At 37.9% G+C, this 22,102-nt stretch overlaps 1 protein-coding gene across 3 annotated transcripts in view; it reads right to left on the bottom strand.

Moving 5' to 3' along the window:
• SLC35B4 (solute carrier family 35 member B4) overlaps positions 1-21,689 on the bottom strand; it is a 30,362-nt gene extending 8,673 nt beyond the window's left edge. For 2 of the 3 annotated variants that reach the window (XM_039860922.1, XM_039860923.1), the window contains exons 1-4: positions 21,391-21,609; positions 16,514-16,627; positions 2,227-2,329; positions 1,037-1,086 (exon numbers count right to left, since the gene is read on the bottom strand). In XM_039860922.1, coding sequence (XP_039716856.1) covers positions 1,037-1,086; positions 2,227-2,329; positions 16,514-16,627; positions 21,391-21,467 — 344 coding nt within the window. In that variant the 5' untranslated portion in view covers positions 21,468-21,609. Of the gene's footprint in view, positions 1-1,036; positions 1,087-2,226; positions 2,330-16,513; positions 16,628-21,390 lie in introns of all 3 variants that reach the window. The other variant, XM_039860924.1, reaches the window with a different exon arrangement.
• Positions 21,690-22,102: the final 413 nt, after the last annotated feature.

Below are 22,102 nucleotides of genomic sequence, written 5' to 3'. Positions count from 1 at the left end.
ACAAAACTGACCAATCTGTATGTACAATGGCACTTATCTGGAGAATACAGAAGCCTCAAGGGGGTAAAGAATTCATGATAAAAAGCTCAGTAAGAGAAGACAATTGTCCTTTTTGAAACAGCCCTTATTACTTCAAAACTCTAAGTGCCCACACCCTGAACTGACAGCTACTTTCCAAGCTGGTACAGAGAGTTCTAATACTTAGGCTGGATATTAAATACATTAAAAAGTTGGCATCAAATCACACAATTTTGGACTTTATAGTAAGGGTGACCTTCCCGAGGAATGTTCCAGACTATTTGTGCTGTCTTTCCTCAATGGCCCTCCTTCTTGGGAGTGAGAGGTGGGGCTAAGAATGAAGGTGGGAACCAAATACTTTGAAAAAGCACCCCAGGTACTTCTGATGTTTTCAACCCTTACCCCACAGAAAGCCGTTGGTGACAGTCACAGAGAACAATCCTGAAACTTTTCATTCTATCTTCTTGGCCATCTGGGCCTTTGTTAGGAATTTTCTTTCTAATAGGTATGATTATTCCTCAGTTCATGACTTTGTACTGATAAATGCTTTCTATGACAGCACCGTCCCACAGAACTGTGAAGCAGGAAATGTTCCAAATCCGGATTCTCTAATAGAGTCTCCACTAGCCACGTGTGCCTACTGAGCCCTTAAATGTGACTAGTGAGACTGAGAAATATTTAAAATAATTTCAATGTGAATACTCACATGTGGCTAGTGGTGATCCTAAGGGACAGTGTTCTAGATCAACTGGCTTCATAGGTTGGAATGGTTCTAAGGATTCGATGATGACATGAGCTAATTCTGCACAGAAAATGCTGCTCAAAAGCCACAGGTGGGATCTCTCACCTGGTCAACTGCCTCAGGAATGACATCGTTGTCTCAGAGAGAACTAAGAAACAAAGTAAGTGGCTAAGAGCAAACTATCTGCACTATGAGAAAAGAAACCCAGATGATCAGTTTATAGATGGGGCTCAGGGTATGCTTCCTATACACCAGTGATAAAAGTATACTGCTTACCTTTTCTTCAAAATGATAATTCCTAGAACCATGTTGGCAATTAGAGAACCCTATAAAAGGAGACAAGAGAAAGTTTTAGTGCACGAGAGAAAGACAATAACATAATTCAAGATAAATATGAACACGGATGGGGTAAAAACAGCTGGAAAGAAGGAAGTCAGGATAAAAGTAAAGTTCAGGTGTTCTTATGGCAAAAAGTATAAACCACAAAAATCTGTCTTGTAAAATAATAAAACCTTTAAAGAGGACAATGAAAATAAAAATGATCAATTCTCAATAGCTGAAGCTAAGGCTAACAAGAATAAATTATATTATAGACTTATTTTTGTCAAATTTTCCTTCTATTTATGAGATCTTTTAATAAGCTTCTTCTCACATTTAGTTTTAATGAAAGAAGTCATGCAGGGATCTCCTCTCCAAAAGGGTGTCGATCAATCATCAAGCGTTTCTTGAAAGTCTACTATGTGCTCAGTGCTTTCGAGGACATCTTAGTAATTACAGTTACCTCGGGAAAGTCCTTTCAGGAATAGTACATTTGACCACGCAGAAATGTTATAATTCCAATCATTACCCATTTTGTATCATCCTGCAATGTTATCTACATACTCTCTGAAGTCTTTCCTGTTCTTCGGGCTGAATTGTTTAGTTTGTATGTTCTTATTTACATACAAACTAAACACAGATCTCTCACCGCATATGAGGCAAAGAAGAAAACCTCTACTGCTTTGAGAGAAATCCCACCTTCATCCAGAAATTTCCCTTTAATTAAGTCTCTGTTTAAAAAAAAAAAAAAAAACAGAAAAGGATCTGTTTCATGTATTAAAAGTAAATGTAAGTTTATGAAAGAAAAAAGTGATGAGAATAAGTTAAATAACATATATAACAAGTTTGAATATAAAATCAACCAGATGAAGGAAATTAAAGGTAAAATCTGTTTCCCAGAAAAATTTTATTTTTGCTTTTATTAATCACCCATAGACCTCGGATGAATAAAACCATCCGCTTTCACATTTCTCTCTTTTTTGCCTCATTTCTCAGATAAAAGCCAGCCTCCGCTCACTCACCATGAGACCTGTTCTTATACCCTAAATAGCACTTATTACAAGGCCTTTCTACTTTGGCATGTGTCTAATTTACCCGCTTAGCTGTATATTTCAGAGGACATACTCGTGTGAGCCAGCAGCACTTACAGATCTGAATATCATATGCAGGGGCATGGCGATGTTGAGATTCAGGGCGTAGTTGTTCACCACACTGACAGTGAAGAACATGGTGACCATTACAGCATAGTACCTGAAATACAGAGGTAACAGCTTGTCATCACGCAGAATCTACTACCTCAAGATCAAGCATAGAAGGAAATACATATTTTAGTTAAAAGAGTAATTTGCTTATTTCCTCCATATTAAGACTGCATCACTATTATAATGTGAAGCCAAATACTAAGTACCTATAAAAAGACTTTACAAAGTCAGACTAACAAGAACAAAGCTTGACTTATAGAATATGTTTCAAGAAATCCTATTTTAATATTTCAATTATATAAAGAAATTGAAAACTAGGCTTCAAAAAAATGTTACCTAATAGACATCGATAGGTTTTTTAAAAAGTGAATGGACAGAGGGGATGTCAGCATCCTGTGAGAAGACTCCATTGTTTCACCCCTTAAAGTTACGAGTCGGACAATTATAACGAAGGAGTTCCTGCTCAACACAAACACACACATAAAAGATCCACCCATCAGGATGTCTGAAGGTGGGAGAATTGGAAAAAGCAAGGGAGGCAGGATGGGAGGAAGGACAGGGACGGTGGCTACAGACACAGCTGGATGCCCACCCGGGCTCCAGTGAGCACAGCAGTGGTGAAGTCAGGCTGCAGCCCTCACACTAGGACCTGGAGTGTAAGAGGGGCAGAAGGAGTTTCCTTCCTGGAAAAGGCATCCCCCCCTTCCCCACCCCCATCAAGGCAGAGCTGGGAAGAGGTGGCTGGAAAGCTTTAAACAATATAGCAGTATCGTCAGCCATTACTGTAAGGGGAGCAGGGCGAAACAGTGAGATCGTAAACTTGCCTCCTCTGCCCCACATGCCCTGGCAGAGCCCAGCAAAGCCAAAAACACACTGGAAAAAGGAAGTAGTTATGAGAGCTCACAAAAACATTTTTCCACCGCTCGCCACATTCCCCCGCCACAGTAATCATGGTGCCCCACAACCAAGGCGAGCCAGTCACAGAGGGGACATTCACCGTCCCAGTGGGTACATGGCATTTTCTCTGATGTAAAGGGATGCCACTCCACCATGATCCCAGAGGCATAAATAATGCAGGTAAGAGAAAAAACTTGCGCTGTAATACCATCTACGTGAAAACAAAAAGTACCCTGCCTATTAACCTGCTGAATTGTTGAGAGCAAAACAGTATCCAAACAAAAGATCACTAGCACAAACAATCCATCAAATACCATGAACGACCAAGGTAACTTAGGAACACAGAAAGAAAATGAAATCTCCAGAAACCAAACTCAAAGTCATGGAAAACTATGATTTAAATAACAGAGAATTCAAGACTGCAGTTATGAAGAAATTCAACGATGTATAAGAAAACTCAGGAATAAAAAAATTAATGAACAAAAGGAGTACTTTACCAAAGAAATTGAAACTATAGAAAGGAAGCACATTCTGGAGCTAAAGAACTCAATAAATGAAATGAAGAATGCATTAGAGAGCACTGGAAACAAAGCAGACCGGATGGAAGAGAGAATCTGCGAACTTGAAAATAAAAACCTAGAAATGACCCAATAGGAAGAAGAGAGAGAACTAAGAGAAGAAAGAAATAGAGGAAGGGAAAGGTAGAGGGGAAGAAGCAGAAAAGGAAGGGGTAAAATGAGAGAGAACTCTATGAGAACCGACGACACTAGAAAAAGGAAACTTAGGGTAATAGATATACCAGAAAAAGAGAGGGAGAAGGGAACAGAGAACCTACTTAAATCATTGATTTAATTATTTAAGAAATTCTCAAGCCTATGGAAAGAACTGGACTTAAGAATTCAAGAAGCTAGCAGAATCCTTAATTATATCAATGCAAAAAGAACTTCCCCAAGGTACATTTGATTCAAACTGTCGAAAATTAATGACAAAGAATTCTCAAGGCAGCAAGGAACAAAAAGACTGTAACCCACAAAGGAAATCCCATTAGTTTATCATCATCATCATCGAATCTTTCAACGGAAACATTACAGGACAGGAAAGAGTAAAAGGAAATATTCAAAGTAGTGAAAGACAAGAACCATCAGCCAAGGATAATATATACAACAAAGTTATATTTTAGATATGAAGGAGAAAAAAAGGCTTTCCCAGATTAAAAAAAGCTGAGACCCCACAACATAAGAATGTTGAAAGATTTCATCATAAACAAACACAGAAACAGTAAAACTGAGTGTCGATTGATTGATCAGCTAGAAACTACCAACCACTTCAGAATAGGGCTATTAATTCCACTAGGGAAACATGAAGGTTAAAGGGGGGAAAACATTAAAATTGATCAATTACCTGGGCATTCTTGACAACAACAACATGGGGATAACTTCAGACAACAAAACTGCAAGGGGATGAGGAGTGCTGATCCTGAAATCAGGTAGAACGGAAGATGAGGAACTGGAAGAAAAATGACCATTGTGTGTGATGAGACATTTTATAGCAAAACCTTAAGAATGGCAACTCACAAAACAAAAACCAGATTACATAGTGCCAAAACGTTGAAACACCCCTGAAAGAAAAATCATAGAAAATGGCCACGTTAAAATAGCAGGCAGAATCACAAGGGAAAAGAAACAATGGAGATACAAAGCAACAAGAAAACAAAAGATAAATGACTGTAGTTAGTCCTCATACATCAATAATCACCCTAGGTATAAATGGACTGAACTCACCAATCAAAAAGCACAGAGTAGTGGGATGGATTAAAAAATAAGACCCAGCTTATGTGCCTGAAGGAGACTCATCCCAGCTACAAAGACAAACACAGGCTCAAAGTGAAGAGGTAGAAGCTGATACTTCAACCAAATGGCATCCAGAGAAAAGCAGGTGTAGCAGTATTTAATCAGACAAAATAGATTTCAAGATTAAAAAAGGTAACAAGAAACAAAGATGGACATTTTATAATGATAACGGCGGCAATTCATCATGAAGACATAACACTTATTAATATATAAGTACTCAATCTGGGAGCACCAAGTATATAAAGTAATTACTAACAGACCTAAAGGAGGAAACTGAAAAAAATACAATTATAGTAGGAGACCTGAATACCCCACTGACAGCAATGAGTAGATCATCCAGACAGAAAGTCAATAGAAAATATTGGCCTTAAATGACACATTACATCAAATGAACTTAATCGATATTTATAGAACTTTCCATCCCAAAACGACAGAATACACATTCTTTTCAAGTGCACATAGAACATCCTCAAGGACAGACCATATGTTGGGGCACAAAACTAGTCTCAATAAACTTAAGAAGACTGCAGTCATACTGAGCATATTTTCTGACCACATGGTATGAAATGAAATTAACAAGAACTCTGGAAAAAACACAAATATGTGGAGATTAATCAACATCCTACTGAACAACCCTTGGGTTAAAGAAGAAATACAAGATCAAAAGATAGAGAGACAAATGCAAATGAAAATACAGCATCCCAAAAGTGGTAAGGAGGAAGTTTACAGCATTCATTACAGGCCTACCTCAATAAACAAGAAAAACCTCAAATAAACAATTAACATCACACCTTAAAGAATTAGAAGTAAAAGAAGTCAGAGATGGCAGTGACATAGGACACTGAAATCGCCACCTTCCATGAGCAAACTCAAATACACATGTACATAGAGAGCAATTACTCCTGTGAGACAACTGAGGGCTGAGTGAACAGCTTCTGAACAAGAGAAAGAGACCGAATAGAGAAGGCTGGGAAAGCCACTGGAGCCCTCGGGGAGCTGTGGGAACTCTCCGTGCTGGAGGAGCTCTGCCCTACCTGCAGGATCACAGCAGCAATCCCAGCTACGCTGCCCAGAGCGTTTTGCCTCCAAGCAAAGGAAGCGAGTGGGAATAACAGGGTGTCACATGAATCTGGCCTCCCTGCTGGGGGCTGCTCCAGCCCAGCGAACCGGCACCTCAGGCACCGTAAGTACCTGCTGGGCTTCCCAAAACTACTTGGCACATAAAGCCTACACAGAGCACAGAGGCTGCTTCTACGTAAAACCATGTGCTGTACAAGAGAGAGAGACTGGGGAGAAAAGGCTGGGGAGCCATGGAGCTCTCTGGGACTGTGGGAACTATCTGTGGTTGGGGGTGCCTGTGAGTGCCATTGTTTACATCCCCCTCTACTTCCATAGGATGAGTGGGGGCTCTATCTAGCTGCTCTGGTCTACCTGAAAGGTTGTTGTAGTATGTACCTAGATATATCATCCAAGCCCATTTCAGCCCTGAACAAAGGAAGCAAGCAGGGTCAAGAGGGCATTACTACACGCACTGGCCTCCCCACCTAGAGCCGCTCTGGCTCAGTGGGCCAGTGCCCCGAATGCCTTAGGCACCAGCTTCGCTCCTACAGTCCTACCAAAACCATCTGGCACACACAGCCTACACAGAGGTCCCTTCTAATAAGGCTGCTTTTTCAAGACTTGGAGAGAGAGTTATTTTGTCTAATTTATATAAACAAATGCAGAAATTCAAACAAAATGAAAAGTTGGAAGAACAGTTCTCAAATGAAGGAACAAGAAAAATCTCTGGTGGGGGGGGGCAGAGAAACACCTAAGAAAATGGAGTTAAGTAATCTGCATAATAAAGAAGCAAAAGAAAAAGTCATAAGGATGCTCACCACACTTGAGAGTGAAATAGAGGAACAGGGAGAAAGTATAGTAAAGAATCAAGCAAACCTGAAGAATAACTGAAATGAAAAACACATTAGAAGGACTCAACGGCAGGTTAGATAATACAGAAGAATGAATCAGGGACCTGGAGGCAGACTAGTGGAAATCAACCAATCAGAACTAAACAGAAAGAAAAGAATTAAAAAAAAATGAGGATAGTTTAAGGGACCCTTTGGATACCATCAAGTATGCAAACATTCGCATTATAGGAATCCCAGAAGAAGAAGAAAGAGAGAAAAGAACAGAACTTTATTTAAAAAAATAATGGCCTATCTGACTGGGAAAGGAAACAGGCATCCACATCCAGGAAGCACGAGAGTTCCAAACCGGAAGAACTCAAAGAGACCCATGCCAAGATATACTGTAATTAAAATGGTAACTATTAGAGACACAATCTAGAAGGAAGCAACGGGAAAATAACGAATTACACACAAAAGAAATCCCATAAGGATTATCAGCTGATTGCTCAGCAGCAACTTTACAGGCCAGAATAGAGCGGCAGCACATTTTTAAAGTGTTGAAATTAAGGAACCGCCAGTGATTTACCCAGCAAGGTTATCATTCTGAAATAAAGAAGAGATAGTTTCCCACACAAGCAAAAACTGAAGGAGTTTATCACCATTAAACCAGCTTTAAAAAATAATAATAATAATAAAAGGTCTTCTTTAAGCAAAAAAGGATAAGCCCTATCCAGAAACAATATATGATAAAGGAAAAAAATCTCACAGGTAAAGCCATATATTAAATAAATACAGTGAAGCAGATATTTAAAAAGCTATTAAGGTCAAAAGGAAGACGTATCAAACTCAAACTACAGTCAGTAGCCAGAATATATAAAACACAAAGCACTAAAACATTACGTCAATAACATAAAGCATAGAGGGAGTAGTAAAAATGTAGTCCATACAGACTATATTCAAACCTAAATACCTGTCAGCTTAAAATAGACTGCTATAGGTATAGAATTTAGATAGATAGATAGATAGATAGATAGATAGATAGATAGATAAAGATAGATATAAACATACATGCATACCTTCTCATGGTAACCACAAACCAAAAACCTACAAAAAATATACAAAGAATTAAGAGAAAGAAAAAAAAACACTAACGAAAACCAGCAAACTACAAATGAAGAGATCAAGAAAAGGAACAGAGAACTATAAAAAAAATAACAAAATGGCAATAAGTACATACATATCAACAATTACTTTTAATGCAAATGGATTTAGTGCTCTAATAAAAAGACATAAGGTAGCTGAATGGATTAAAAAACATGACTTTTCCATATGCTTCTTACATGAGACTCCAAATTGAAGGACAAACAGAAATTAAAAGGTTGGGAAAAAAAGATGGGGTAGCAATATCAAGACAAAATAGACTTTAAAACAAAAAATTTTAAAACAAAACAGGATATTACCTAACTCTAAAGGGGTCAATTCAAGAAGAGGATAAAGTAATCGTAAATATCTACACACCCAATATAGGAGCGCCTGAATATATAAAGCAATTATTAATAACATAAAGGGAGAAGTCCACAGTATTATAATAGTATGGGATTCTAATACCCCACTCACATTAATGAATAGATAATCCAGACAAAAAAATTAATAAGGAAGTAATGGCTTTAAATGTCACACTACTCCAGATCAACTTAATAAACACTTTTAGAACACTTCATCTAAAAACTGCAGATCACACATATTTTTGAAGTGTACATGGAACATTCTCCAGAACAGATCACATACTAGACCACAAAACAAGCCTCAATAAATTTGAGAAAACTGAAATCATATCAAGTATCTTTTCCAACTACATGGCATGAAACTAAAGATCAACTATGGGAAGAAAAGTGTAAAACACACAGATACGTAGAGACTGAACAACATGCTACTAAACAACCAACAGATGAAAGAAGAAATCAAACTCATAAAACACATGAAAATAAAAACACAACTTTTCAAAATTTATGGGATGCAGCAAAAGCAGTTGTAAGAGGAAAGTTCATAGCTATACATGCCTACCTTGGGAATCAAGACACTACAAAAGAACAAACAAAACTCAAAGTAAACAGATGGAAGGCAATAGTTAAGATCGGAGCAGAAATAAACAAAATAGAAATTTAAAAAAAGAAAAAAATCAATAAAACTAAGACTTGGTTCTTTGAAAAGATAAACAAAATTGCAAGCCTTTACCTAAACTCATCAAGAAAAAAATAGCCCAAGTAAATAAAATCATAAATGAAAAGAGGAGAACTTACAAGCGACACAAAAGAAATAAAAAGAATCATTAAAGAATACTAGGAATAATTATATGTCAACGAATTCGACAATGTAGAAGAAATGGACAGATTTTCTATAAGTATATAACCAGAATATTATGTTTTCTATAAGTATATAAGTATATATGAACCAGGAAGAAATGCAAAATCTAAACGGACCAATTACCAGCAATGAAATTGAAGCAATAATTTAAAAACTCCTAACAAACAAAAGTTCAGGACCAGATGGCCTCACAGGTGAAATTTACTAAACATTCAAAGAAGTAATACCTATCTTTCTTAAACTGTTTCAAACAACTGAAGAGAGAGGTATATTTTCAAACTTATTCTGCAAAGCCTGCATTACCCTGATACCAAAACCAGGAAAAGACATTACAAAAAAAAAAGAAATTACAGGCCTATATTCTTGATGAACAAAAATGCAAAAATTCTAAACAAAATATTAGCAAACCAGATCCAACAATATATTAAAAGGATTATATACCGTGACCAAGTGGTATTCATCTCAGGGGTGCAAGGATGGTTGAACATCCATAAATCAATCAATGTGATACAACATAAAAGATAAAAACCATATAATCATCTCAATAGATGCAGAAAAAGTATTTGACAAAATTCAACATCCTTTTATGATAAAAACTCCCAAAAAAGTGGGTTTAGAAGGAACATCGCTCAACATAACAAAGACTATATGTGACAAACCCACCAGGTGGTAATATACTCAATGGTGAAAAGCTGAAAGCTTTTCTTCTAAGATCAAGAACAAGACAAAGATGCTCAGTTATCACTGCTTCTATTCAACATAGTATTGGAACTCCCACCTACAGCAACAAACAAGAAATAAAAGGCATCCAAATCAAAGAGGAAGAAGTAAAACTCACTTGCAGATTACATGATATTATATATAGAAAACCCTAGACGCCACCAAAAAACAAAAAAAAACTATTAGAATAAATGAATTCAGGAGTTACAAGATGCAGAATCAATATACAAAAATCAATTGCATTTTTATACACCAATAACAAATGATTAGAAGGAGAAATTAAGAAAACAAACCCATTTACAACTGTATCAAAAGCATAAAATATCTAGGAATAAATTTAACCAAAGAAGTGGAAGACCTGTACTCTAAAAACTATAAGACACTGAAGGAAAAAAACTGAAGAGTAATAAATGCAAGGATGTACCTTCCTCATGGACTGGAAGAATTAATATTGTTAAAGTGCTCTTACAATGTAAAGGAATATATAGATTCAGTGCAACCCATATTAAAATACTAATGGCATTCTTCTCAGAATTAGAACAACTAATCCTAAAGTTTATGTGGAACCACAAATGACCCCAAATAGCCAAAGAAATTTTGAGGAAAAACAAAATAGGAGGTATCACACTCCCTGATATCAAACTATACTAGAGCTACAATAATCAAAACAGTATGTTACTGGCATAAAAACCAATATATAAATCAATGGAACTGGAAATGAAAGCCCAGAAATAAATTTTTGCTTATACGATCAATTACTCTACAACGAAGGAGGCAAGGATATATAATGGGGTAAAGACAATTTCTTCAATAAGTGGTGCCGGGAAAACTGGACAGGTACATATTAAAAAAAACATTAAGTGACCACTTTCTTACACCATATACAAAAATAACTCAAAATGAATTAAAGACTTAAATATAAGACCTGAAACCATAAAACTCCTAGAAGAAAACACAGGTAGTAAATCTTCAACATCACTCTTAGCAATATCTTTTTGGATATGTCTCCTCAGGCAAGAGAAACAAGAAAAAATAAACAAATGGGACTACATCAAACTAAAAAGCTTTTGCACAGCAAAGAAAACCATCAACAAAAAAAGACAACCTACTTAATGGGTTAAGATATTTGCAAATGATGTATCCGATAAGGGGCTGATATCCAAACTATATAGGGAACTCATACAAAATAACGCCAAACAACAACAACAACAAAACAAGCAATCTAATTAAAAAATGGGCAGAGGGCCTGAACAGATATTTCTCCCAAGTGGACATACAGATGGTCAACAGATATATGAAAAGATGCTCAACATCACTAATTATCAGGGAAATGAAAATTAAAATCACAATGAGATATCTATTACCTCACACCTGTCAGAATGGCTATCATCAATAAATCAACAAATAACCAAGTGCTGGCAAAGATGTAGAGAAAAGGGACACCTCATATACTGTTGGTGAGACTGAATTAGTGCAAACATAAAAAATTGTAAGGAGATCTTCAATAAACTTAAAAATAAAACTGCCATGTGATCTAGCAATTCCACTCCTATTTATCCTCAGTAAACAAAATCACTTTCTCATAAAGATTATGCACCCCTGTGTTCATTGTAGAATTACCAGTAATAGCCGAGTTATAGAAGCAACCTAGATCTCCTTCAACAGATGAATGGATAAAAAAAGATGTGGTGTATATATGTAATGGTATATTATTCAACAATAAAAAGATAAAATCTTGCCATTTGCAATAACATGGAGGGTCTGGAGGGTATTACACTATGTGAAATAAGTCAGAGAGAGAAAGACAAATACCATATGATTTCATATCTATGTGGCATCTAAAAAACCAAGAGAAACAAACTCATAGATGTTCAGAACAAGCTGATGGTTGCCAAAGGGAAGGGAAGTAGTGGAGCTAGGAATAATTTTAAGAATTTAATTTGATTTAAAACATAGCTACTGAACGACTAACTATTGGGTCAAAGAAGAAATCAGAGATCAAAACAAATGGAAATGAAAATACAACATATCAAAATTTGGGGGAGGCAGCAAAAGTGATTCTAATAGGGAAGTTTAGAGAATTGCAGGCCTAACAAAATAAGTTGAAAAAATTTATCTCAGGAAATAGAGGAAAAAACTTATAAAAAAAAAAAACACAAATGAAGCAGAAGTAAAAAACACAAATGAAGCAGAAGTAAAAAAATAAAAAACAGAGTGAAAATAAATGAAATAGAGAAGACGATAGAAAAAAAAAATGAAAGAACTGGTTCTTTGAAAATTTAAAAATTTACAAACCTCTGGCTAGACTAAGAAAAAAAAACTAGACTCAAATTCAGAAATGAAAGAGAAGTTAGAACAGAGACCACAGAAATACAAAGAATTATACAAGAATGTTATGAAAGGTTATACAACACCAAATTCGATAAATGGAAAATTTTTTTAAATGGACAAATTATTAGGGATATATAGCCTTCCTAGATTGAACCAAGAAGAACTGGAAAACCTAAATAAACTGATCACTAGTAAGGAAATTAAAATAGTAGTTAAAAACCTCCCCAAAAAACAAAACTCCAGGACCAGATGGCTTTGGTAAATTCTGCCAAACATTCAAAGATTTAACAACAATTCTTCTTAATCTCTTCCAAAAAACTGAAGAGGAGGGAATATTTCCCAACTCATTATCAGGCCAATATTACCCTGATATCAAAACCAGGCAAAGACACACAAAAAATGACAGGCCAATATTTCTGATGAACACAGATGCAAAAATTCTCAACAAAATACTAGCAAATTAAATACAACAATACATCATGATCAAGTGGGGTTCATTCCAGGGACGTAAAGATGGTTCAGCATTCACGAATCAACCAATATGATACACCACATTAACAAAATAAAAGATTAAAAATCATATGATCATATCGAGAAGCAGAAAAAGCATCTAACAACATAAAACATCCATTTATGATTAAAACGCTCAATAAAATCAGTATAGAAGTACCTCAACATAATAAAGGCCATATATGACAAACCCTCAGCTGATATTATATTCAAGGGTGAAAAACTTTGTTTTTCTCCAAGGTCAGGAACAAGACAAGGATGCCCATTCTTACCACTGTTATCCAACATAGTACTATACATCCTAGCCAGAGCAATTATGGATGAAATGAAAGGCATCCAAAGTGGGGATGAAGAAGTAAAGCTGCCACTTTTTGCAGATGACATGATTTTATATACAGAAAACACTAAAGACTCCACTGAAAGATTATTAGACACAATAAACAAATACAGTAAAGTTGCAAAGTACAAAATCAGTATACAAAAATCACTGCATTCTTATCTACTAAAGACAAAATATCAGAAAAAGAAACATAGAAAACAATCTCATTTACGACTGCAACAAAAAAGATAAAATATCTAGGAATACACTTAACAAAAGAGGTGAAGGAACTGTACACTGAGAACTGTAAGACATTGTTGAAAGAAATTGAAGACGACACAAAAGAATGGAAAGATATTCTGTGTTCATGGATTGGAAGAATGAACCCAGTTAAAATGGCCATATTACCTACAACAATATACAGATTTAATGCAATCTCCATCAAAAGAACTGTATAATTTCACCCATATGTGGGATATAAAACAAAACAAACAAATGAACAAGCAAGCGAAAAAACAAACTCATAAACACAGACAACAGAATGGTGGTTACCAGAGGGGACAGAAAGAGCATGAAGAGGGTAAAGGGGATCAAACACATGGTGACGGAGAGAGACTAGACTCTGGGTGGTGATCACACAATAGAGTATAATAGATGTCCTATTATAAAGTTGTACACTTGAAATTTATATAATGTTATTAACCAATGTTATCAATAAATTTAATTTAAAAAAAAGTGAATTGGTCATTTTTTATTATTGTATCAGTTCTTTGTATAATTTTCATATACCTCTAAAGAACCTGAAAATGGTTAATTCTCACAACTACTTCCACTATACACTTGTTTATACTAATCTTCACTATTTCTGAATAAAAGATTTGTTAAGTCAAGAGTTACTTTCAGCCTATTAATTGTAAATAATTATCCCACATTCTGAACCCATGGCCTCCAAATTAATGAGGACATCATTTAACTTGACTAAACATATTTAAAAGCAGGGCCCATGTTTTTGAGTTTATACTTCTTAAACAAAACAAAACTAAAAAAATGCAGTAACCCTAATACCTTAAGATATATAAAGGGATACAAAGAAATGAACAATTATGAACGAATGAATTAAATAATTTTATATTCATATGTCTCCATTTTGAACTAGAAAATACTTAAGATGCCCTTCCTACATATCAGGTTAAACCATGTAAAATTACCTTTTTTTTTTTGTAAGTCGAAAAGGGTTTAGAACATCAGCAATTTCATTTGATTCAACCTAATACATTCAATAGGAGAAAAAGTGGCATTTGAAATAAATGGCTAAAGAAATGCAGGGAAAAGGCATATAAGTGGTTCCACATTCTTCAGGAGATATTGACCTTTGTCCACAGATCCCCACTCTTTCCTCGCCTTTGCTCACTTGAAGAATGTGACAGCACCAAGTGTCAAGTTATCTTTCCTAACAAGAACCTATTTTGCATTGTTGGTTAGGTATGGAGCTATATCCCCCAATAGGCGGCCATGCCAGGGCTAGACTAACACAGTCTGGAAAGTCTGAGGAGCTGTCCCATGAATGCAGAGCACAGTATCGCACACGTGCAAAACCGTTAGCTGTTTCACAGCATCTAAATAATATGGTACCTGGTGACTTCACGAGGTTTCTTGCCAAATTTTCTTAGCCCTGTCTTGAAAAGATGCCATTTAGAGAGAAAGTGGGTTCATCAAGGTCTTGCAGGATAATTAATTCCACCTATATTCCACATTGCTGCCTACACAGCACTGCCTAGAAATCACTCATGGGGATGAGTGACATGAGCAAGATTTTGATTACGGCTTCGCAGACAGAAAATAAAAAGCCAGCACAAACGAGACACGCGTGAGAGTATGGCTGTTAGGACAAAGATCATGGGAGCCTCAAAGGGCAGGTTAGGGACTCTGGGCTTCCCTCTGTCCTAACGGTGACCCCTGAGTGTTTGCGAGAAAGGGTGCCACGATACAAAGGTAGGGAGTTGACATGGAGGGATGAGGTGACAGGCAGGAGGTCAGCCAGCTAGGATACTATTATAAAAGTTAGTAAGAGAGAGAATATGTTCCTGAACTATGCTTATGGCAGCCAGAATGGCAAGAGATGGGGGAAGGAGAGAAAGGGTCAGAGGAATCAAAAAAATGCTGCTGCTCTTACTGTGATGTAAATGCTGGTCTTGGGAGCAAAAAGTTTTATGCAGATACTAAAGCCAAATAGAAACGAACAAAAAAGTATTCGGACTATGTAGCATCGCATTGGGAAATTTTAAAATACAATATTAATTACAAAATTCAGCCAGATTTTCTACAGCAAGCTATAGAAAAATTCGGTGTCATTTAGTACATCTACAATGTTGTATAACTATCACCTCTATTTCCAAAAGCTATTCATTTTTAACTTGAAAAATTTTTTTCAATTACAGTTAACATCCAACATTATATTCGTTTCAGGTGTACAACACAGTGATTAGACATTTATATAACTTACGAAGGGATCCCCTGATAAGTCTAGCACCCATATGGCACCATACATAGTTACTACAATATTACTGACTGTACTCCCTATGCTGTATTTTACATCCCCATGACTGTTATTACATGTGACAATTTGTACGTCTTAATCCCGCCCCCTTTTTCACCCATCCCCTCCACCCCATCCCATCTGGCAACCATCAATTTGTTCTGTTTCTATGAGTACTAATTTGAAAAGATATATGCACCCCTATGTTCACTGCAGCATTTACAATGGCCAAGACATGGAAGCAACCTAAGTGCCCACTGACAGACGAATGGATAAATAAGATGTGGTATATATATATATATACACACAATGGAATATTCTCAGCCATAAGAAAATCTTGACATTGTGATAACATGGATGGACCTAGAGAGTATTTCACAAAATAAGTCAGAGAAAGACAAATAGCATATGATTTCACTTTATGTGGATTCTACAAAACGAATGAATAAACAAAGCCATTTGTTTTTTTTTAAAGGAATAATGATACAACTCTAACCATATTTGATAAGGATAGCATACATAACGGTTTAAAAATTGGTGGTCACACTAGGCTTTTAACTGGCCATACAATACACAGACACACATTTATAGACCTTTTTGTCTCCATTTTAGTTATTTTAAGTGTGATGGCAGGAATTTCATTCTAAATACAGGCTCTCTGGAGTTTCGCAACATATTAAATTCAGAAAATTATTATGCTACTCATATCTTTGATATAAATCTTATAAAAGGATGTCTCATATTCCTTTTGTACAAATATAAGAAAAGCTCTTAACTTTAAAAAACAAAGGCTAAAAGAGACTTCGGTGCGCCATACCTTATTGGGATAGCAGGCTGCTTCCTTCCCAAGTCTGCTTCAAAGAGAAAGCCTTCCACAGCGATAAATAAAAATTGTGCAAAAGTCACAATGTTCCCGCATCCTGGATGTTTCCTGTGTAATGAAAAACAAGATGAAAAACAAGGCACAGGAAACTGAGATGAGGCCACTCTGGCTTGTTATAGTGATAGGTCAAAATAACTGGATAGATTTCTATTGCTCACTGTCCTCTGTTTTCATATCCTATGGGTCACACACATTTTGCAGTATACCTGTCAGCACTATTTCACTCTTCCATAGTGTACCAGGCCATAAGAATCACTGATACACTCATTTCCTAGAGCTATGATACTTTCCTAGTAAACTGTGGGAAGTTGGTCATATGCTCTTACTGGGAACCTCACTCAACCAAGAGGGCTTCAGGATCCCAGTCGGCTCAGAAAGCAAAGCCCAGAGAGAAATCTGCTCGGGCCTCTTGGGATGTTTACATGTCCTCCAGACCAGGAATCTGAGACTGCTGTCAATCGAAGAGGTGTGCCCAGTGTTGGTGACACGGACATTACCTTAGATAGCGCCTCCATGGGGGCAAAAATTGGATCCTGGGGTGGAAGAGAATCTTACTATTTTCATAAGTACGAAAAACATATACATATTGTACATAAGCTCATATATAGTGTATCTGGAGGTGGGGATGATTCAAACAAAATGTCTAAGACGGGGCCGGTGGTCGGCGGGGGGAGGTTAAGAAGCAACAATGAAAAGATGGAGGACATTGCTCTAGTCTACTAGTCTCCACAGCCCTAAACACAAATATATTAGGCACTCGACAAATGTTCATGAAATTCAATCGAACCTCTGCAGTGATCTACGTAAGGAATAGGGAATCTTCCACAGTGACTGCTGAGAACAAACTGACAAGGCAGAAAATACCTTCTGACATCCCTCTTGAGGTTCTCTGTGAAAATTACTTAAAAGGTTTGTGGTTTTGAGTTTATCCTCCATTAGGCTCTGTTCGATCACTGGAAGGAGTACAAAGTGAGCAGCTGTCTTTGTTTCTCTGAAGCTTCCAGATTTCCCATATTACCAATATTCCCATATTACGAAACATGGCCTTTGCATTCTGTATCTTCACCTTAACCCAAAGCTAGTGACTAGAGGGACTTAACTGTATTATGGTATTAAATATAATGGTATTTATTAAAAACAACTCCATTCTCCATTGGTGGTATTAATATTAAATAGCAGTGCCAAGTATACAAACTCTTAAATACTCCCATCAGGCATAATAAACGAACAATATATAAATTCCAAGCATAAGCCATTCTTGAAGAGCTACGCTTACCATCTGAAGCAGAACGGCTGCTACTCTTTAAGCTCTACTGCCTGTGAAGGTGTCCCTGAAAACTACTGCTTTATATTCAATTCAGTGACTTCTTCTAGCACTTCTTATGTTCAGGGGACGGGGCTATGCGTTGCAGGAATCCATAAATAATCATGTAAGACATTTACCTCATTCAAGGAGCTAATTAAAACCGTTAGCCTAAATATGAGTGACAGGATGAGGAACTTTAGCTCTAGCTAGTTCCTAGCACAGTGATTTTCAACTCTGGCTAGGCCGCTCATTAAAATCCATGTGCCTGGGGAGTTCTCCCTGGCTTGGTCTGCAGTAGGGCCCTGGCACCTGTACTTCTGAAGGCTTCCTACCTGATTCTAATGTGCAGACAGAGAACCAACCACTAGTGTGGGTCTGGAGAAAGGGCTGGGATGGGTGTGCGGGTGTAAGACACGCAGCTCATTATTATGTGCTGACACAGGATTGAGAACCACTGTGCTCCACAGAGGTTAAAAGTACAGGATGACAGACAGGACCCAGCTCTGTCACTTACCCTGTGACGGTGGACGTTAACTATCTTATCTACATCCGGTTTTATCTTTAAAACTAAAACGGGAATAGCATTACTGCCTATCTCAGTGGTTTATTGTAGAGCAAATAAGCCAGTCTCTGAAAAGCATTTCCCACAGTGTCTGGCACGGGAGGAAAAAGGCAAAGACTAGAACTCGAAGGCAACCGGTTTGAACAAAGCAGCTCTGAAGAAAAATTGGGCAGGCAGTTTATGCCTTTTTGTACCTCCTAGTCTAGATTTAGGAAACTTTCCTATTTGATTCAGCATTAGGCACTTGATTGAAAAATAAAATGGGAAAAAGAAAATGTTTCAAATTGTTCTCATGTAAGACACACAATACCTTGCCTAGTTAGTGAGCTGATGTGTATCTTGCTTCCAAGAATGTACGCTTCTTCAGCAGAGAGATCGAGGCACTCACTCATTGTTTGCATCTGTTCTTTACTGCTTTATATTTTATTATAGGTCCCAATTATAGGTATGAAAATCAGAAAGAAAAACCTAAATTTGTTTTTCAATTTGGGAAAAGTGGTTAAAAATGTTCACTTCTCTCTGCAAGTCACTTTAGCATTTCTATTTATGTTTAATGTTCTACTTGTCACTTATTAGGGCACCCAATGGTTCCAAGGAAGCCATAAAAAAAGCAGTTCCTTCCTGCTCTGTAAAAATTTATGAGCTTTCCGCTGTGACGTTCCAAGATAAAGTCACAAATTCCGAGAAGGCCAAAACTACAAAGAACTTTAAAGACCACATAGTCCAAACAGCTCTTATTTTATTGATCTGTAACATGACAAGTCGTGAGTTGCCAAAGCAAATCAGGAAAAAAGCTGCTATTCGGTCTGGTGTGCCATTCATTAAATTAATAAATGTACTTCTCACCGCTTTATGAAAATCCATTGCTGTATGCAAAAATCCAGACATACATAAAAAGATGAGTGATGAGTTATTTACAAATTATCCAAACTGTTCTAAATAGGAGCTCTAATAACTCCCAAAAACATTCTGTAAACAAACGCATCATACAAGGTATCTCTGTCTTGAAACAAAGTTGTTTAAACGTAGGGGAAGGTGACTATTAGTAAGCTTCGAGCTTTGCACATGAATCTCATTTAATCCTTCAAAACCACGTGAGGCTGGTAGAGCCATCACCTGCCTTTTTTTTTTTGTTTAGAAAAAACTCCCGAGACAAATTTAGCCAAGGGCTCAAAACTAGTAAAGAAGACATTCGGTTGCTAGCATAACTGACGTCATATAGCCTTTGGTAAGATTTAACTTAATAGCATATTCAACACAAAGATTACTCTATCATTTTCTGACCTTTGTATTTCCATGGCTGGTCTGATTTTATCGCTTTCAATTTCCAAAGTAATCTTCCTTTGAAATGTACCAGCTTACAGCAGGATACATTTTTTTCATTTTCATATCCCTCGCCACCTACTCTCAAGAATGACAAATGACAGAGCTTCATCAACTTTCTGCATAACAAAATTTCAAGCTCTGGAACTATAAAAATTAACCCCACACAGTTTAACCTTAAATAAACTGGTTGCTTCAGAATGACTTAATCAATGGTATCGAGAAAATAAAATACATTTCTAGTAGGCACCACATGAGGAACTGGGGGTCCAAGATCTATAGGCTGCTCAAGTTCAAAATTAACAGGGAGGCTGAAAAAGTACTGGACTATGAGTTTAGATATCCTGGATTCCAGTTCTGGCTCTGCAACTTACAAGTAGTAAAAGATTATCTGACTTCTTAGTACCTGTTTCATTTTCAGTAAGACAGAGATGATAATTCTTGACTTATTTTGTACACAAGATTGTCTTGATGGTCAATGGAGACAAAATGTTGACTCAGAAACATAGAATAGATAGCACCATAGACCGTATTTTACAGCAAGAAAGAGGCTCAGAAAGGCTAAATGAGTTAAAAGGTCACACAGCCAGCATATGACAGAGCCAGGACTGAAATTCATAATTTTGAGATTTTAAGTCTGGAGCCTTTTCCAGTCCACCTGTTGTCCTTTCTGTAATGGTTTCTGCCCACTGAACTCTGCACTTTGTTTCTCAACATTATTTACGTGCCACCTCAATAAAGCCCACCTAGTCTCCCTTTGGTAAGGTACCCTAGCCGCTCTTTTTCTGAGGCAACATTAGTTTATAACATTATATATTTCAAGTGTGCAACATCAGAATCTGACATCAGTGTGTAATAATACAGTGTGCTCACCACCTGAAATCTATAGCTTCCATTCGCCATCTCTTGATCTGTTTCGCCCTCCTCATCCCCCATTCTTAATTTATAAGATTACACCTCAAAACACATGCTTCCCAATTTAAAGACTAACATCTTAAAGCTGGAAGTTCTCTCTCAGGTCAATCGGACGGGCCTCATGCATAAATAAGAATCTGTTCTACTACATCACGGAGTCATGTTTGGACAAAGTACTCATAACCATCTTCAGGGGTAACAATAAAACAAATGTTCTGCGGGCTACTTTAATACACACGAAACTTTCTTTGCAGCGTGGACAAACTCAGACTGCCTTTTAAGTCAAAAAGCTTTGCTCAAATCAAACGTCTGGTGTTATTAACAGGATGGAGAAAAGCGCTGGAGGAACCCTGGCTTCTGCCAAGAGCTCCCTGCCCACCTGGGACCAGTCACGTGAGAATTCTCGCAGCTCTAATCCTCCAGTGAGTGAAAAAGGGGTGACGACAGCAACTCCCCGAGTGTTCCCCTCCGAGGGGTACTGTGAAACCGTCAGGAAGGACGGAGGACCGTGCGCAGGATAAAGGAGCAGCCGACTCGGCAGGGTCCGGGGCAGCTCAGAGGCGACCCCGGGCTCAGGAGCGTCCCACAGCCGACCCTGCGCGCTGGGGGTTGCGGAGCAGCCCGGGGGGCAGCGCACAGACACCTCTCATCCGGCTTTCTCAGAGCAGTCCCGGAACACCCGTGCGGCCCGTGGGGATCACTCACCTGGCCAGAAGCTCTAAAAAGATCACGTTACTGCAGCAGCCTGCGAAAACCAGGCCCACCGCGAAGAACGGGCGCATGGCCGGTGCAGGGAACGGGGAGCGAGCGCGCAGAGAAAGCGCCCGCCTATACCGCGACCCCAGGAAGCCGGGCTGCTTCCTCGGCCGCGGCACAGAACATCGCCACTGTCCTGGAGCGCAGCTCTTCCCCGGGGCCACCGCAGTCTCCGGCAGAGGAGCTGTAGTTCGCAGTCAGACCCGGCCCCATTCATCTGAGAGGGCGTCCGAGTCCGGGCCAGACTACATATCCCAGGACGCCGTGCGCCCTTACGTCAGGCTGGGTCGCGTGCCGCCTCCGCTGGGCGGCTCCGCCAGAGAGAGAAGGGCGGGGTACCCGTCATGCGTTGCGCGCTAGGAAATCGCGGGGCTTGCTGGGAAGTGAAGTAACAAACGCAAGAGCTGGAGCCACTAGGCTACAAACTGTAATTGATCATTGGAGACATTCTAGCATCTGAAACAATTCTGCTGAATTGAGTGAAAGTAGCAATTCTTCTGAACTTAACTTTTCTACCTCTTGGAAAGAACATTGGACTCAGGAAGTTCTGGGATTGAATTTTGGCTCAACTACTAATCAGCATTGCTGTCACAAGCATCTTCTTTAAGCCTCAGTCTCATCATAGGTAAAGATGGGAATAGTAATGCCTATCTTACCACTT

Source organism: Pteropus medius, unplaced genomic scaffold (assembly GCF_902729225.1).
Source record: "Pteropus medius unplaced genomic scaffold, Ma_sr-lr_union100, whole genome shotgun sequence".
Taxonomy (NCBI): domain Eukaryota; kingdom Metazoa; phylum Chordata; class Mammalia; order Chiroptera; family Pteropodidae; genus Pteropus; species Pteropus medius.
Note: the sequence above shows the minus strand (reverse complement) of the source record. Positions and strands in the feature narration are given on the sequence as shown.